Source organism: Zalophus californianus, chromosome 11 (genome assembly GCF_009762305.2).
Source record: "Zalophus californianus isolate mZalCal1 chromosome 11, mZalCal1.pri.v2, whole genome shotgun sequence".
Lineage (NCBI taxonomy): Eukaryota > Metazoa > Chordata > Mammalia > Carnivora > Otariidae > Zalophus > Zalophus californianus.
The window spans coordinates 4,797,227-4,816,223 of record NC_045605.1 but is presented as its reverse complement, the minus strand read 5'-3'; the positions used below and the strand labels follow the sequence as shown (position 1 = coordinate 4,816,223).

Below are 18,997 nucleotides of genomic sequence, written 5' to 3'. Positions count from 1 at the left end.
TTATTTTTTTAAATAAAAAAATTAAATCCCAGTTAGCAGTGTAACATTAGTTTCCGGTGCACAATACAGCGAGTCAGCACTCCATCCTTCACCCGGTGCTCATCACCACAGGTGCCCTGCTTCATCCCCAGCACCTGCTTCCCCCACCCATCTCCCCCCTGGTCACCATCAGTGTTTCCTCTGTAGTTAAGAGTCTGTCATGGTTTGTCTCTCTCTTTCCTTTCAGCTCCCTTGTTTTGTGTCTTAAATTCCATATATGAGTGAAATCGTGGTATTTGTCTTTGACTGACTTATGTCCCTTAGCATGATATTCTCTAGCTCCATCCATGTCCAGAAGGGCACTAACCCTCCTGTTTTTAATTTAAGTCAGCCTCTAATTACCGGCCTCCCAGCCTCCCTTTTCTCTCCTTTAAAACTGCCCTTGGACCTGCTGTATTTATCCGGGCCTCGGGATTGTCTACTGCTCCTTGATGCGTTCTCACACCAGTAGTTCATAGAACCTCTCTGAGGCTTTTTAGTCTCCGCGATGTAGACTAGAATGCAGGGAGCAGCTGTTCAGAGGATCACACAGATGGAGGACCGGGAGGGAGTAACCCATGGAACCTCTGTCAGGGAGTGAGACAGCCTCTCTGCGCCCCAGGAACTTTGTCTTTAAACATTTGTTCTGTTCCTCAACTTGTCCAATCTCTCATTCACGGATTTACTCATAGAGACCATTCAAGTTGTTTGCACTGTCAACCGCGGCTTCTAGATCCAGACCCCGATCTAGTGTTGTGGCTTCTACCCCGTCCCTCAACATGGCACGTCCACCACCGTAAAGTGGTTAAACAGATTAGATCATGCCCTTTTCTCACGTCGGACCACCGGTTCTCAGGTGTTAACATGCATTAGAACCACCTGCAGGTTCGTTAAAACCCAGATGGCTGGCCTCCACCCCCAGGGCCTCTGACCCCGTATGTCCCATGCGCGCAGAGTGGCATTTCTAGCCGGTTCCCAGACAACCTTGCTGACTGACGCTGTGGGGCCAGGTATTACGCTGTGACATCCCTGCTTTCAACCATGTCATGACTTACTGTGATAGACCAAAATCTGAACTGTTCCTGTGATCTGCCTTCACTCACCTCTCTGTTACCCCCTCCGCGTCCCCCTTCACTCCCTGCCCGCCCGGCCAGGCAGCTGTGGGTTTCCCAACTCCTGCTTAGCCTCAGGCTCTTGGCATATACCATTCCATTTTCCTGGAATGGTCTGCCCGTCCCCATGTGCGCATGGGTTACTTTTTTTATACGTTCAGGTCTCTGTTTAAATGTCATTATCTTCAGAAAAATGTACTCTGGCCACCCAATCTAGAGAAGCCCTCCATCCCCTACTTCCATCTCCAACCCTGATCATTTTGTATTCTATTCTTCTCTGTTATTCCTTATCGTAGTGCTTATCAGAGCTTGTTTTGTTGACTTATCTAAATGATTTATCTCTATGTTCCTATGCCTTTGTAATTGCTTGGTTCGTAGGAGGGACTAACATGGTTTTTTTGGGGGGGAGGGGGGAGTGTGAATAAATGAAAGAAATGCACCCTGGAGGTAAATACACAGAAGTGTGTGTACAGTGGATAAAAGAGTAGATTGTGCTTGGAAGGGGGTATAAAAGGAGGACTTGAAATACTCTCCAGGGTCCATTACATTTCTAATGCCAAGAGCCTTTCCTGTAGAGCATACAATTTTACTGATTTACTTAATTTCTCATTTATGCTTAATGTTTTGCCGCTGTGTGTGAGATGGACTTCGTGGTAAGTTTCTTATATTTTTAATTTTTTTTTTCTGTAAACTGCATGAGCGCACTCACTCAAACAGCGTCCTGTTCCTGTAGCATCGTCTTCTTGCCTCGATGTAAAATGAGGTAAAGGGGCGCTGAGCGTACATCTTCACGTACGTCTCTGTAACCCAGGCTTCTAGGGGATGGGCTCACTTCCCGGACAGTGTGGCTTGGAAAGAACAGTGGGAAACAAGAGGGCTAAGTGGGAGGCAGGCCAGGTTCACCTTCAGCATTCAAAGGCACCGGGGTTGAGGGAAGTCTGGTTTATGAGGACTCTCTCCTCTGATGTCATTTTTGACATTATGCTGTGTCTCTGTGCGTCTTTGTCCTGTGGTTTACAGCCGAGGGCTGGGAAAACGTGCCTTGGGAGTAGACCTACCACAGGGCAAGTTTACTAGATTTAAAGTCAGATGCTGCTTTCGAAGGGTTTAGGGCACATGCCCTAACCTCCGCGAGCCTCCGTTTTCTCATTTTTAAGCTGGTAGTAATAGCAGGGTTGGTTGGGCTGCCATTAAATGAAATGATAATGATAACCTCAGGTCATAGAATCATGTAAAGTACTACAGTGCTTGGTACACAGAAGTCATCAATGTGTTCACTGAATTATTATTATTGCCACTCTTCGTCTCTGACTCTTCTACACCTCAGTGTTGGATTGTCTTCCCCTTATGCCCTCCCTCTGCATTATTTGCCCTGCGATCCTTGAGTCTGTAGAAGTTTGGAATCCTTTGTTTACCATCAGGAGCTAAACATGCTCCATTCATCTTCTAGCTGCAGCTTCTTGTCTCAGAGAGTTTGGATTTTTTTTTTTCCTTCAACTAAATTTCTGCCTCTAGAATGCCTCACCAGCCACTCTCGCCCATGTTTATCCTGCGTGACTCCCTCCGCGTCCGTAGCTCCCGAGGACGGATTAGAATTAGCAAGACAGTACAGGCAAAGCAGAGGTGTCTTTAAAACTACGATTGGAAAACATGATAATCCGGCTTCCTGGGATGTAATGTTCAATCATTATATATTTTAAAAACTGAAGTAAGAAGAAATAGGTGTTCAGAATCATGCCACTCATTTTGTACTTTTTTTTTTTTCTTTGCGAGCAAAAGCATCATTATGCTCATCACAGGTGGGCCTGCTGCCAACCTCCTGTTAGTTTGGGACATTTCCTATAGTCATCTTAAAATTAAATTCTGTTATTCCAATTATCACCGTGGGCCCTGTGTTTGTTTTGTACAGCCAACCTTCTGTCCTTTTTTCCTTTGGACAATTGAATAGGGATTAAGCTACAATAATTTCCATAGAACACGAGAAGTGGGTGAACCCTGATTATTCTGGAAACAAACTTAAATACTATTACTTTTGTGGTCATGGTCAGATTGTGTGGCTCTACAATATTTAGAAAGTGATCTAGCTTCTTTTTCATATATTTACATAGAATATCTATCTGAATGAATGAAAACAATGTTAGGTAAAAGCTATTACTGATTGATTGATCACTCTTTTTGAGGCAATGTACTGGGCACTTCACATCTCTTATTTTTTATGTAATCCTGATCATCTATTTCATAAGATCATTGTATAAAGCTCATTTTACAGATAAGGAAATTGAAGCTATGAGAAAAAATAACTTGTGGTCATTCCGGTTAAAATAAGGGAGCCTGATTTTACAGTAACCCTGTATTTGTCTGTCTTTAATGACTGCCTTCCCCATTCCACCTTTTATTGAGTGATTCCTGCATTTTGGAAACCGTATTGAGCATTTTGCCAACCTGGTTTATTGGGGTCTGATCTTGGCGAGGTGTGCAAACACGAGGCCGTGTTACTTATTTTTTTTCTCTTCAGTCATTTCAGACATTCGAGGATGGGATGGTCCCCTTTGATGCTAGCTCAGGCAGATTGCCCTGATTTCTGGGAATTTCCAGGGAGTATGAAGTCCACTCCAGCTGAGTTCACACCTTCAATCCCGTATCCAATCTCACCCTTACACCCCTCTCTGCCTGTGTCAGGCCTTGGCCTGAGGGACTGGGAATGCCGTGTAGAGGGGGAATCCTGTGGTTTTTCTCTGCTGGGGTCCAGGCCGCCCCTTTCTGGGTTCCTCTCTCTTCTGATGTATGTTGTATCAGGCAGGAATGAAATGGAAAATGGCAGAAACCCTTTTTAATTCACTGATGTTTGTAACATCAGTGTAATTAAACACTGATGTCTTGGCTGTGATGCCGTCAGTCAGGTATGTATATGGGTTCTGCCTGGACTGCTTCAGATGGCCCTGCTCCTGGCCCTGAGGATTGTACTCCACAGTCTGGCGGGTGGGATCCCTCTCCGGCTGGCAGCCTCTAGATGGGGAAGGTAGTCCGCGGGGACAACGAGAGCACGCTCTCTTCCCTCATATCTCCCTCACCCACGGGAAACTCCTGTTGTTTGCCAATGGAGGTATGGTAGGCTGCTCCTGTTGGCTTCTCTTTCTTTTCCCCATTAATAACTCTTTGTGGAACCTTCTCCCTCCACTCAGGAATTAGGCTACCTCAGCAAGCGTTCATGGTGGGATGCGGAACCCAGCCCCCAATCTCAATCATGGTGGACCCTCTTTCCCCAGCTGGGCTTCTGCAGAAAACTTGTCCTTTCTTTTTTTCTTGGAGGAGAGGGGAAGAATAAAAACAGCACTATCTTCCTAGGCCAGTTCCTCACTCTTCTAAGGATTGCCTTTCAAATTTGTTTCATTCCTTTGCTTCTCAATGGCAGTGACTCGAGTTCTTTAAGTTCTGGTGGGAACGGCTACTCTTGGGGAACGTGGGGGCCTTAGGTCCCTGTCTGTCTTCAGCGTTGGTGCCTTGGCTCCAATCCAGAGGCAACTGGAGAAGTTCCAGGCGACACCTGATGACGCGGGCATTTCGTCATTCTGTCCTTGCAAGGACTCAGGGAGGGGGAGGATCTCCATTTTATGAGGGAGGCTAGTTAGACCCACAGTGATGAGGTCACTTGCCCCAAGTCTCACAGAGAGACAACGGTAAGACCCTATTCAAGTTCTGTCAGACTCCAAATGCTTCCTTAGCGGATTTGTCATCCGTGCACCATGTTGCTATCTCCTTGACTGTGCAAGAGGTTAAGACGTGTTTACTTTTAACACCGTGCCCATGCACCAAGTAAGAACTGTGAGTTATGCTTTTTGCTCGGTGTCTTCCTTATAGGAACAGATTACCCACTGTGGTGAAGTGCTCCGACGAGGAAGCACTCGCGGTGCAAACTGCTGGATCTTCTCGTTCTCCTCCTCTGTGTTTTTCACCCACAGCTTCCTTATTAGTGACGGCCTTCAGTTCCCGGTCCGCACCGTGAATGCTGATGTTAGTGGTGGCTTATGCCAGAAACGGTGTCTAAAAGCTGCAGTTATTTTAAAATGCAATTACACCAGGGGCACAGACGGCGTGTGCTTGTGTGTATGCATACACAAGTGCATTCGCAGATGGTTTAAAAATGGTCTCCGTATGCTAATTTTGTTTTCTTCTTAGTTACAGGGATGCAGAAAGGAATTTCCACAACATCTCCAACAGATGCTCCTATGCAGACCATTCCAACAAAGAGGAAATTGAAGACATCTCAGGAATTCTTCAGTGCACTGCTAATATACTTGGTATATGAACTATATATTAATATGGGTGAGAGAGAATGAGGGGAAGGTGGAAAGGAAGGTATAAACATTTCATTTTCTACTAATGGGAGGTTTAGAGGTGAAGGCAGAGGAGGATGAAGACCTTGTCTTCAAGTGACTTGATTTCGACACTCCTGGAGATGTTTAAGTGCAAATTACATACCTGCCATTTACTTGGAGGTTGAAAAACATAGTAATAAGAATACTCACATTCCAGGGAAACCTGGAATTGGTATGTTGGTATTAGCCTCCTGTGATCCATATTTTTCTGGCTCTTAACCTCGACTGAAGTTGGGGATCTTCCTCTCTGAGCCCGTGATTTCTAATATCTTATTATTTCTAATATTATTATCACTCTGTTACTTGTGAGAGGCCGTGGTTGGAGCGGGAGGGTGGCTCACACATACTCCTAGTGGACTCAACAACTCAGAGACAGTGAGGCAGGGCATCTACTGAGTCTTTGTCCGTGTGCGTGTGTGTGTGCGTGTGTGTGTGTGTGTGTGTGTGTGTGTGTGTGTGTGTGTGTCCATCTTGAAGATCCTAGTGTTCGTGACAGCAGAACTGTTGCTGGGTGCTCCCAACAGGGCTAAGAGGTGATGTTCTAAGGTGTACCGAATCATGCTGCCTTAAGGCACCGTGAGTGAGCTGTGCCATCTCACTATCTGATGTTCTTGGTGTGTGATACCTACGTTTTATTATATGCAAAGTAGATATCATTGCAGGGGTATTTTTTGCCCTAATGTCTTACATGGGTTTTTAGTTAAAAAAAAAAAAACTTTTAAAATTTTTTGGGGAATCCTCCCTTTTCCTTACTACTCAGACAGGGATCTGTGGAGTGTTGGTAGGGAACAAGTCTTAGTGACTGACTCTGTGTAGAACTCAGAATCCCCTTTCCCTCAGGGTCTGATGATGAAGACCCTGCAAACTTGTTTGCCTGACTTTCTTTTCCCCTTAGAGTAAGTGCTCTCTTGGGAGACCTCGGAGTCCCTCCTACAAACAGATTCCAGGTGACCTCAAACCATGAGTGTACCAGGTTTTCCTAAACATACCTGACTCCCAGAGGTAGATCTGGCTTTTACATTGGAGCCTTGATGACACCTACCCAGTGATAACATTGTCATCCTGGGTAAACAAAATATTCTATTAAGAACTTGGACCTTTCGTGAGGGGTGATTTGTCTATAATATAAGCAAGGGAGTGATGGACAGTGAAAAGGAAGCCCAAGGATTTACTTACCTTAGCCTTACTACGACTGCAGGGATGTCCTGCTACCCCAGTAAACTTAATTATTACAGAAGAGGAGGGATGAGAATAAATGGGGGCTGGGGTTCGGCATTACCCAAGAGCTTTTTACAGTTTTTTTTATTTTCAAGAATTGTCCATCAGTTAAAAAAAAAAAAAAGGACCAAAATAAGGTTGCCAACTTCGTCAAGTAAGGATAATTTGTTAAAGTGATCATGTTTTAATGCCACCATTTTATAAAAGAAGGGACATTTTAACTTTCCAAAATAGGAGAGATTATTATATATTAAATATATATATTCAATATATAAATATATATATTATTATATATTAAATGCCTTTAAATGGAATTTAAATGGAATAAAATGGCATTTAATGGAATAAATGGGCATTTAAATGGAATAAATTTAGATTGATGACAAAAAAAAAACAAGAAAAAAGGAAAAGAACCCAGCTCCATCACTAACATTTATTTCTCTTGAGACATGGTGGGTTAAGATGATGCCGCACAAAGGGATGCATGAGAATCTTGGCAGAGAGATGTATACTATTTTGAAAAGTGATTCTTGACTTACTCAGTTTGTAAATATTTCACTGCCCTTCACACCTCCTTGCCTTATGCTCCCCACCTTGCCAATGAGAGGGGGTGGGAAGTGTTCACAAGAAATCGATGAGGATGCTAAAGACATCTGTACTGGCTTGCACATGGGTGTGCCCGGAGTCGCATGAACTCTAGGTCCGACCGTTGGGTGCGGTAACCACCAGGGGGCGCTGTTGACCAAGCACAGCTTCGTTGCCTGTGGGATTCCCTCAGTAGTGCGTGAGAAGAGCCTCAGGCAGTGCTACCTGATGATATAGGGAAAGAGTGGTTTTAATAGACAAAAGAGATTAGATTTTTATTTATTTATTAGAGAACGAGAGAGAACATGAGCCAGAGGGAGAGGCAGACTCCCTGCTGAGCAGGGAGCCTGTTGCGGGGCTCCATCCCAGGACTCCAGGATCATGACCTGAGCTAAAGGCAGACACTTAAACAACTGAGCCACCCAGGCGCCCTGAGAGATTAGATTTTATTTTCCCCTTGGTACTGATGGGTTGTTCTTAAAATGCAAAAAGTGTAATATTGTAAAACTTAAATTTCTGAAGAATAAAACGAAATGTCTGCAATCTGTTGACCAGAGACTGGCATGGATCCGACAGGCAATGATGTGCCTGAGCGTTATCTTTTCTCTTTTGAGTTATGTCTTTTCATGACTCTTGCAATATAGACCGCCCAAGGACAAAGGGAACAGCTTTACTAGTCAGAGTCAATGAAAGATTTGTTTTCAACCAGTCACTGAACTGTGATTGATCTCGGCTTGCTCAGATTTCCTCTTGTTAAATGACATTTAAATTCTCCTGTGCAATCATTTATGAGAATGCAAGAATCAATCAACTCCATGAACAGAAGAGCAGAACATGAGAGAGGAAGCCATCTTTTGAGTGAGGGAGTTTGGCTTGGGAATAGAGAGTCTCAACCACGGTCAGAGAATCCTTCTAGGTGGGTACAGAGGGTGGTTTTCCAACCGCATGATTTACATTCATTGCCGTTGGGGAGCATGGTTCGAAGATGGGTGTATTGGGATGGGGGAATACATACTTCTCTCTTCTTAACAAGGAGGTTGTGGTAGAGACGAGAAATGTGTGTGTTCACTCATCTGTGTGTTCCTTACACTTCACTTATTATCAAGAAAGATTGAAAGTCCTTCGGTCAGAAAATAGGACTAGCAAAGCCCATTTTTCTTCTTTCAAAATGATTATATCTATCAGCTTAGTATGTACCCCTCTAGAGGGTTTGATCATGTGCTGGCTTTTTAGGTTGAAGAGAGTAGGAGAAATCTTGCTGCAGAAAACCAGCTTGGCCTCTGTCCTGTATTTGCTGTGTTGCTTCCTCCCTAGGACTCCCTGGAAACACATGTGCATCACAGAGGGGTTCATGCCCCTGCTAGTAACGGGACAGAATTGTTTCCCCATCAACATTTTGCCATTTATTTCTCTCTCTCTTTTTGGCTTAGAAACTGGTTGTTGCTATTTTTTTTGCCTCATCATTTACAATTTAGGGATATTAAGTACAGACTGCTCAGAATCCTGTATTTGCCTCGTTTTGGTTGGTGCCCTGGACATCCCTGTGTTAATGTGGGACCATACTCCAAAGAGGCTTTTAAACTCCGGGAAAGGCCATACAGAGAAATATAGCTGTGAACTCTGCCCTCCCTGCTGGAGGCTTTCTGTGTGAAATTTACTGCTTTATTTGGAATATATCTTCTCACCAAAAGGATCTAATTTTAGTTGCCCGAAAAATTATGGCTTTTCCAGTCGTAATCTGCAAAGCCCATTTTTAGCTCCAATTAAAAGTTGTAAAATGTATTTACATTCTTAGGTGCGACATTGAGTATTTTCTTGGATATCGAAATGCTTCAGTGGTACAAAGGCGTATCTGAGAGAAAGCATTAAAGGATCAATATCGGGATCCGTGTTTGTTGCTAAAGTGTTAGCACCTGGCCCTGTGGCTTAGGTGATATTGGGGGACAGGGGTGGAGGAGGGAGAGTTAAGGGAGAAGGACAAGAAATTGCATAGCTTCCTTACATAATGCAATGCCAAATAAATGAAGGTTTTGGCTATTTCAGTTGTTTGTTTTCTTTTGGCTTTTTCTTATCAACCCAGTCAGGGTCTAGGACATTCAGGATATGCCTGGTAACAGAAGGATGGATATACCAGACTACCTTCATGTGCTCAACTGTTTCATGGCAACAAAGTAACCCTCTCTGTTCAGAAGGGCATCAGTGATGTGTCTCCCTAAATCGGCAAGGTGAAAAGGCCTTAATCAACTCAGAGCAGTGCCTTCCCCAGCCTCCTTTTAGCCTTGGAGATAGAAAAAAAGATGTTAACGTGGCCTTAAGTTTGGTCCTGTACTCTGGTGGGGCTGTTTCAGTCCCGGCCAGTTTGCCTTCTGTTGAAGGGGTTGTGGGTGTGGTGGTTGGAGAGCGTCTGGTGCTGTAGGACTGAGGAGATGGTGTAGGAAAAAGGTCCTTGCACAGTAGGATAGAAATCAGAACTGAGTGCTCTGGGTAATTCACTTGGGAATGAAGAGCAAAGTCGGGGTTGCTGTTTGAGTAACAGCATTTATTTAGCAAGTATTCACAAAAGTATAGTTGTCTGCTACTTTTGCTAAGTGCGTTTTCTCTCCAAATACTCAAGAACATGAATGGTGAAAGAATATTCATCCAATTTTTCTCTCTTTTAAAGGTCCTCTGGGAGAGTAGGGCTTTATTGTCTCCAAAAAAACCTTAGCACGTCTTAAGTCAGAATCAGGAGTGATGTCATGGGGATATTTGTTGGGAAAGTGCTAATGAGGAGGGTGGCGGATCTGGCCTTCGGGGTTAGACCTCACAGCCTCCTCCTGGCATCAGGGACTCTGAAATGCTCTGGAGGCAGAGCTCTCTATCGCGTGCTGCCCATTCTAGAATCATTAGCGGATATAGAGCTTTTTGGTTTTTATAAGCAATAATTTGTTGTTTATAGGTTAACTTGTATGTACTTTTTGGTTTATATCATGATTTGGAATGTGCATTTAGCAGCCTTCTAAATGACCATGAAACTGTGAAGGATTAGTTAGCCTTACTTAGGGTTAAGATTACCTTGGGGGTTTTCTTGGAATAACTCTTACATACTCCAATTCACTAAACAATTACATGATTCATGTATTTAGAGTCTTGGAGAACGAGTTGGTGCGATAACCACCTAACATTTTCATTGATGAATTAAGATCAATAGCAACAGACACGTTCTACTAATATAATTCTTGTTACTGTAACTTGGTAACTGATAATTGTTCTCTTTTACTAAAAGTAAATCATGTCGGTATCTTTATGAAATGGATTAGAGCTAAGGTGTTTGGAGGAGACTTGATTTATTAATTGATTTAATAATGGTATTATAGCATACTAGTGGTTCAGAGTAAAAATGAGCCAGACTATTTGGGTTGAATTTGCAGCTTAGCTACTTGGTGGCTGTATGGATTGGAACAAGTTACTTAATCTTTCCCATACTTTACATTTCTCATTTTGTAAGATGGTTATAATATAACTCCTTACCTCCTACAGTTGTTGGGAAGACGAAATTATTTAATTTGTATAAAGTACTTAAGGCAGCCTGAGAAATAACAAATGCTACACAAGTGTTTGCTCTTAGTATTGAATATTCACAGAAAAAAGTTCGCATCAGCCCTGGGAGGTCTATGTTGCTCACTTTTGTGGGTGAGGAAATGGATATTTTGTGATGTTAAATTGTCAGGTTTCCTTGTCAGCCACGAGGAGGCCCAGAAGCAGGATTTAAACCCAGGTCAGTCTGATTGCAAACCTCTTGTTCTTTCCAGTGCTTTATGCAGCCTTCCAGAGTCATTGGACTGAGACTGCACTTTCTATCGCTTCTCTCTTGCTAATTGCACAAGTCTTTCTGGGTCTGTGAACTGTGCATATTTTACTTAGTTCATTACTGTTCGAACGTGTACCTGGGATGTTTGCTTGAATGTGACAAGTAGTATCCAAAACTTTTCTCATTGGTACTGAGGAGGGGGCAGTTTTTTCATAATTTGGATCTTTTTCAGTTTAGAAATAGTAGTTTCCTTTAGATTTCACGTGTTGACATGCAAATGAGGGGTGATGTGTTTGTCCTTATGACACAAACAAGGTTTCACAGTTATGCTGTCGTAAACACTATGCCAGTTCTGTTGGCTAAGCTAAGCTAAGAAGCTGATCTTGGTATTTAGGTGGCTTACTATGTTAGACCTCACTGGTGGGGCACAAAGCCTCTAAAAGGTTGTATTTCTCATGCCATTTTTTTTTTTTTTAATGGCTGTTGCCTATTAAAGTTTAGGAACACTGTCACAGTATCTCATTAGGAAAGTTGTTACAGTATCTTATTTAATAACATGAATTAATAACACAATTTAATTCCTAATCAAGGTCTTGAGGAGCAGGTCCGTGTACATTGGAACGAACTTCTGTTTTCTGCTCTCTGCTCGCATACTTGGCCCGAAGTGATTTGATAGGGCAGGTGGGTCTGAGGAGGAATGAGACTGCTCGGGGCGCTGGTGGGGGGTTGGGGGGACCCACACTGGCTCCAGTATGTGTACAATTAATAAAAATGGAAACTTCACTTGTACAGGTCAGTTTTAGAAGATGGAAGTGTGTTGAACAGAGATGTGAAGTGCTTTGTCTCCTCCCAGAGATAATCTTTTTTATTTTAGGAGCATTTTCTTCTGAATCTATTTTCCCATTGGTCCTGCTGGATTTCTCCACACTTAGCTTCTACTCCTTACTAGAAAATCATGACCGTCATTTTTAGTCCTTTTTTTTTGGTCTTCTTTGTTTATTTCTATTGCATTGTCTCCCTGCCACTACCAACTTTGTCTGGCACTTCTTTGCATGGGAGGGGAACATCTCACATCCTAAATTCCTCAGACTGTTGTTCTCTTTGCTCAGTTTTTTAGTAGGTGGTTTTTGTTTTCCTTTTCCCTTAAATTTAAAAAAAAATTTCAGTATAATTTTAGATTTATAGAAAAGTTGTGAAGATAGTTTATAAAGTTCTCATATATCCCATATCCCTTTCTTCTATTATTGATACCTTACATTACGATGGTACTTTGGTCCCAGTTAATGAACCAGTATTCCTATGTTATTATTGACTAAATTCCATGCTTTATTCAGATATCCTTGTTTTTTTTTTTTTTTTTTTACCTGTTTTCTGTTCCAGGATCCCACTCAAGATTTTGTATTACACTTACTTGTCATATCTCCTTAGACTTGTCTGTGACACTTGCTCAGATTTTCCTTGTTTTTGATGATCTTGACGGTTTTGAGGGGTACTGGTCAGGTCTTGGAGTTGTCTGCTCTGTGCTTTGGGGGGTGTGTGTGTGTTTTGAACGTTTTCTCACTTTCTAGGACTATAAGATGCTCCAGGCTCATCTTGTGTATTTTCTGCTCCAGTCCTAGAATCAGCTGCTTATCGAAGGAGTCCTGGTTCCTTTTATTGGAGAATCGGTGTTAGAAACCAAAATCTGGGTGCTAGGAGTACTGTTGCTGTTGGGGTATTCTTGTTTCCAAGCCCTCTCAGCTGACAGAGCAGCAAAATATGTGTATGTACATAACTCACGTATATATGCTCACCAGTAAGTATTTCTGTATGTGTCCATCTGTAGCTGTCTTGTGCTAAGTGTGCGTCCGTAGTGATCTAGCCATAGGGAGCCTTCCGATCTCTTCCCCTTGCTTGTCTGTAACCTCCGCTACACCAGTGACAAACCTGGCTCTAGTAGCCCTCCCATCAGTCTAGTCAATAGTTGGATTGCAGTGTGTGCACGTAGAGTTGTTTCAGACCTGCTAATACGTATGCCCACGGGCAAAGATTTTATCAACCAGAGTAGAGGGTAAATGTCCATTTTTGGGGTATGAAGTTACGTATGGAGTTCCAGAGACTCCACTCGTTTCCAGTGTCACTTAGGTCAGTACCTTTCCCCTCTACCACGTCCAGTGAGGTGTTTTTCGTACATCTATAATACAGTAATATTCTTTTATCATATCCTTAATTCTGTCCCATGATTCTGTGTCTCCTAAAATATATATAAATATATTATATAGCAACATATAACATAGAAATGTATTTATATGTTTATATAAATATAAAATTTAATTTGCATACATTAAGGTTTATTTTTTGTGTTGGAAAATTCTGAGTATTGATAAATGCATAGTGTCATGTACCTACCACTACAGTATCATGGGGAATACTTGAACTGTCCTAAAAAAAAAAAAAAAATCCCTGTGCTTCACCCGTTCAACCCCGCCCTCCTCTTTGCATCAAACCCCTGGCAAATGTGGATCTGTTTGTCTCTCCGTAGTTTTCCTTTTCAGAATGTCCTATAAATATTTAACCTTTTTACATTGGCTTTTTTTTTTTTTTTTTTTTTGCTTAGCAGTAGGCATTTAGGATTAATACACAACTTTGTGCGGCTTGATAGTCGATTCCTTTTTGATCTCTGAATAGTATTTCATCATACATATATACCACAGTTGGCTTATCCATTCATCTGTTGAGGGACAGCTTGCTGGCTTCTGTTTTTGGCCATTACGAATAAACCTGCTGTAAACTTTCGACTGCAAGTTTTTATGTAGACTCAAGTTTTGAAATTCGTTAGGTCGACATCTAGGAGTATGATTGCTACACTTTATTAGCTTTGTAAGGAACTACTAAGATGTCTTCCAAAGTGGCTGTACCATTTGTTGCTCATCTTATCCAGAAATTGGTATTGTCAGGTTTTGTTTTGTTTTAAAATTTTAGTCCTTCTAATTGATGTGCCTTTTTCCCTTGAAATTTTAATAAACTGGACCTGCTGTCTTACCATTTCAACATATACGAAGGAGAGTTAAGAATTTTGTTTTCCTGTTTTGTCATCCTTTTTCAAGATCTTGTGACTGAATGGACACACTGCTTGAAAAATTCTTAATCGGGGCAGAAATTGGCCATGGTACTAATAGGTAGAATCTTTATCTTTGGTTTAGTAAAAATAAGTCCCTGGAACAGAGTTGGTTAGAAATCTTAGGAATTTGGGTATAAATTTAAGTGACATCACTTGTAATCCTATTTGTTGCAAGTGTTAAAAATTGGAGATGCCCACAGTCTTAACATCTTTTGTGCCCCCAGCCCCCAGAGGGCTCTCGTTTGAATTCCTTTCAACACTATCCGTGGCCAGTGAGTAATTCACTTAACTAAACCCCCTATTCCTCAGGTCATTCTCACAAGCACGTTTCTCAAATCTCTTAAACAATCTCCTATCACTCTTCTCAGGAGATAGTACCACTTGCATTTATTATCTGCAGCATTCCTAACATGGGAACAAGTTTGGCGTGAATTAGAGCAGAAGAAATGGTAGCGCAGATAGGTCAGGCTGCTTGCAGAGGGTCACCCTGTTATAGCGCGTGGGGAAGGCAGCAAGATTGTGAGGCTCCCATGTGAGAGTCTGTGGTATTGTTGACGGACCCCTCCACTGCCTATGTCAGAAAAGAGTAATGGCCATTTTTGCTTTTCCTCTGAGTTAGAAGGAAGCTTATTCTTTCCTTACTGTCTGAGAAAGAGGATTGTGAGCCCATAGCATTGCCTATGTCAGACTCAGAGCCCATTTTTGTTGCCATCCCTGGACCCATTTCATAGTGATTTGGCACAGTTCCTTTTTTAATTTAAATACTGTGTTTGGAGCCTTTTCACTCAAATGAACACACCACCTCCCCTTCTGCCTTCACTTTTTCCTTTTTATGTGATGACTTTTATTCATCAGATTAATCATTTCTACCTGGAGGGCTACTTTTTTTTTTTTTTTTAATTTAGTACCTTATGTTCTGTTTTCATTGCACTCTGCTACAGAACTCTGACTTGACTATACATTTTAATATGCCATTTAATTATCCTGAAAATTAATGAAAATTAAGTAAGACTAGAGTTAAATTCAAACATCCTAGGTTCTGTGCTAGGTAAGTTGTCTTTCTTACTGCCTTGAGTTCAGATCTTGCGTCCGTCTTAAATGTTCTTGACAGCATTTATGAGCTATTTAATTTGGTGAGTAGAGTTTTATGAGTCACAATAAAAATGTTACTCAAATTAAGGCTTTTTATGTATGGTACATTCCTTTTATTATCTCACTGTTAGTCTATTTTTAAAAAGCGAAAATATTAGTCTCTTTTGATTTGTTGTTCGTGAGCCTGCTCAAAGACGCCCATATGTTTTATTTTCCATGTGGGGATCTAGGGAGGATTCTGGGTCATGGGGGATTTTTATAGGGACTTCAGAGTCCTTTTTGCCTATTTCTTTTCCCCCTAATGATAGGTCGAGTGCTATGAGATCCATTTCCGATGTAGCATGATTGAGCCCCAAATTCCAATTTCTGGCCTATCCTGTTTTTTTTCCTGTATGTTGACCAACTCTGGTCTTAGCTTTGAAATGAGAAATGGTAATTTCCCCGAGTGGAGAGAGAAGATGTAGACCTGGAAATGCTAGCCCCCTGTGATATAAATAAATTTTACTGTAGCCCTTGTGGGCAGCATGTACACTGTTGGCCACCAATGTTACCACCCAGATCTGGTTGGGGTAGGTCCTTGGGGGAGGAATGGTTGGGGGCTGGAGGATGGGCTTCACTTACCACACTGAACGTGGGAGTCAGAAGAACCACAGTGGTGAGTCCCAATCATGGACGGTATATGGGTAGAGCGTTACTTGAAGTAAGGGAAGTGTTAGTGACAGATGCAAAAAGAAACGAACAGAGCACTAATAGCAGTCAGCTGAAGAAAAAGCAGATGTGATGTTCGTAAGCAAGGGCGCTGAGGTAATTCCTGACTCCTACACACTGGCCAAGACTGAACATTGTCCAGAGCTAATGAGGAAAGAAAGAGGAAAAGCCAACTCTGAAAGTATCTATTTTTATTTTAACATTTACGAATTTATGCTTTTGTCTTTGCTAGGGAGATGTGTTTTGCATTATTGATTTGAATCCTAATCCCAGAAGTAATTATTTCTACTCCAGAGTCTACAACAGCGGATTCCTCTAGTGGGTACAGTAGGATCATCTGGAGACATTAACTAAAAACAAAAACAAAACCCCAAAAACACAACAAAGAAACCAGCCTGCAGACACTATATGCTCTGTAAACTATATACTCTGTAAATACCAGATACTCTGATTCATCTAGGATGGGGACCAGGAATTTGTATGTTTAAAAATAAGCGCCCCAGAGAGTTCTGGTGTGCGGGCATGTCTTGATCCTTTAATTCCAAGGCTAACCCTGCTCTTGGCAAGTGTGCTTATTGGGACACTTCGTTGAATTCGTAGGGAATTTGATACCCAGTTAATTTCTGCTAGCCGAGGTTCTAGAATCTGGGTTTCTCTTTTTGTCTCCTTTCTGAGAGTGGTTGCTGCCTTGTACACCACTCGGTTCTTTTCACTTACTCTGTTCTTCAGGACTTTCAATTCTGGTTCTGAAGCCTAAACAGGAACGGGGGGTGGGGGGTGGGGGGGCCCTGCTTCCATTCTCTGTCCTTTGTCTTCCAGATAAAGGTTTAATGCCTCCTGCTAGATGCTCTCTGCTCTAGTTAAGCTTGCTTTCTTTTTTCCCTTTATCTCTTTGCCAGATCTCTTTGATGCTGAGGACTGCTGGCTTCCACTGCCCCATTTTGTATCATACATTGATGATACCATGTTTTTTCCCCCCGATTGTTCTGTCTCTGCCTCAATGGGCATATGAGTTAAGGACCACTTCTCCCTCTCTTCATCCTACATCATGATCTTTGCAAAGACACGTGGTAGGTTGTTCATCCAGTGTCAGATATTGTAGGTTTGGTAAAATGCTGGCTTTAGCCTCCCCCATCACACTAGCGCCAGAAATCCTAATAATCACCAGAGGACAGAGTTGGCCTAGGGGGAGATGAAGTGGGCAGAAGAGTGAGTTCGCAGCTGCTGTGGGAAGCAGCTTTCATAGAGCAGAGTCACTGTAGGATCTGTCCAAAGGAGAGACCAGGAGGGATTTCAGCCCCAGAACAAGCAGAGCAGTGACAAATGATCCTGATTCTTAGGAGTTATTGTGCCGAGTGACTGGTGCCCAGAAACTTTTTTGACTAGAGATACCCCTGATTGCCATCAATTTTCGACTTTTAATTCTGTTGCTCCTGAGTCTGTGTACTTCCTGCAATGTCTGACACCTTTTACTTCTCTGTGTACATCTGGTACTTCACACTGTTCTTCATTTATCTGTTTGTGTGTTTGTGTTCACAACCTCTCTTCGTTATTCTGATTCTCGGTCCTACATATTAACCAAAAGGAACCGTGCAAACCCGCCAAGCATTTAAAAATTGGCTTCTCTTAATTTGTCATTATTTTCTGCTTTCGTGTCCTATTTAAGCTTATTGTTTTAGATGGCAAATTAATCAGGAGACTAACTTGTTGCAAATCTATAAAACTTGTTTAAGGTTCTCCATGATCATTGGGATTTGAGCTGGGCTACACTGTATTGCTGTTAAACTACAGGAAAATGTTTACTAATCCAGAGATGTGTATATAACATTGTAGAGAATGTCTGTCTTATGCAAGAGTTTGCAAGTATTTTGTTGCATCGATGTGAATATTTAGGTACCGTTCTAGGTGCTGGTGATCAGGGAGGAAAACAAAGTGGGGAGACAGACTGCAGAAACACACAAATAACAAAGAGAGCACCTTCAGAGTGATATGTGCTGTGAAGAGAAATAAGACCATGGGATGTACAAGAGGGTGGGAAGCGTTTAAATAATTAATATGTTCATAATGATTTTTCATTTAAATAATTATAATGGGATTTCTTTTTTTAAATTTTTTATTGTTATGTTAATCACCATACATTACAGCATTAGTTTTTGATGTAGTGTTCCATGATTTATTGCTTGTGCATAACACCCAGTGCTCCACGCAGAACGTGCCCTCCTTAATACCCATCACCAGGCTAACCCATCCCCCACCCTCCTCCCCTCTAGACCCTCGGTTTGTTTTTCAGAGTATAATGAAATTTCTATGTGACTAGAGTGTTTCAATGGTATTTCTGGATTCAAAGTTTCAGGAATGAACTTTTTTTTTTTTTTTTTAATTCTTTGCCCTAAGGTTCAGGAGGTTGATGAAAGTTCAGGTTTCTCCACTAATGTCTCAGTAGCCATCACCTCCAGAAGGAGGCGGTGATGCTGTGTCCTAGTATTTTGGGCAGGAAACGGTCCCAGCGGGTGTCACCATCCCGCAGATCCTTGGTGGGTACTCTCTATGTACCAGGTCTGTGCTGCTTCTAGAGATCAGACTGTGAGTAAGGCAAACGTCATCTCCTCTCGCCTGGCACCTTCTGTTTTAGGAAGCTCATGGCAAGACCAGATGACGTGAGGAATAGAGCTTCTGTGCTTAGTGAGCAGAATGGAAGGCTGCTTGTGTTTGGCTATTGGAAGACAGTCATTCCAGGAGAAGTGAGAACATCACCCCCCAAATAGGCTGAGAAATTTGGGATTCAAAACTCTTCTGTGTGGTAATAGGGAGAACCCCATTAGAAAAAAAAATCATAAATCGGATGCATCCTTAGGCTTTCTCCTACTCATTCTTGTTCTGTCTCTACATGCACATATATACACACTAGAGTGTATCTGTAGACACACATACATAAATTATATGGTGCTTTACTGTTTATAAAAACCTCATGTATATTATTTTATATTTGTTAAACTTT

General features: G+C 42.0%; 1 protein-coding gene across 1 annotated transcript in view; it reads left to right on the top strand.

The window, feature by feature from the left end:
* The window catches only part of GUCY1A2 (guanylate cyclase 1 soluble subunit alpha 2), a 340,686-nt gene that overhangs the window by 32,567 nt on the left and 289,122 nt on the right, over positions 1 to 18,997 (top strand). Inside the window, exon 3 of the mRNA XM_027578896.2 lies at positions 5,307 to 5,428. Coding sequence (XP_027434697.2) covers positions 5,307 to 5,428 — 122 coding nt within the window. The remainder of the gene's footprint in view (positions 1 to 5,306; positions 5,429 to 18,997) is intronic.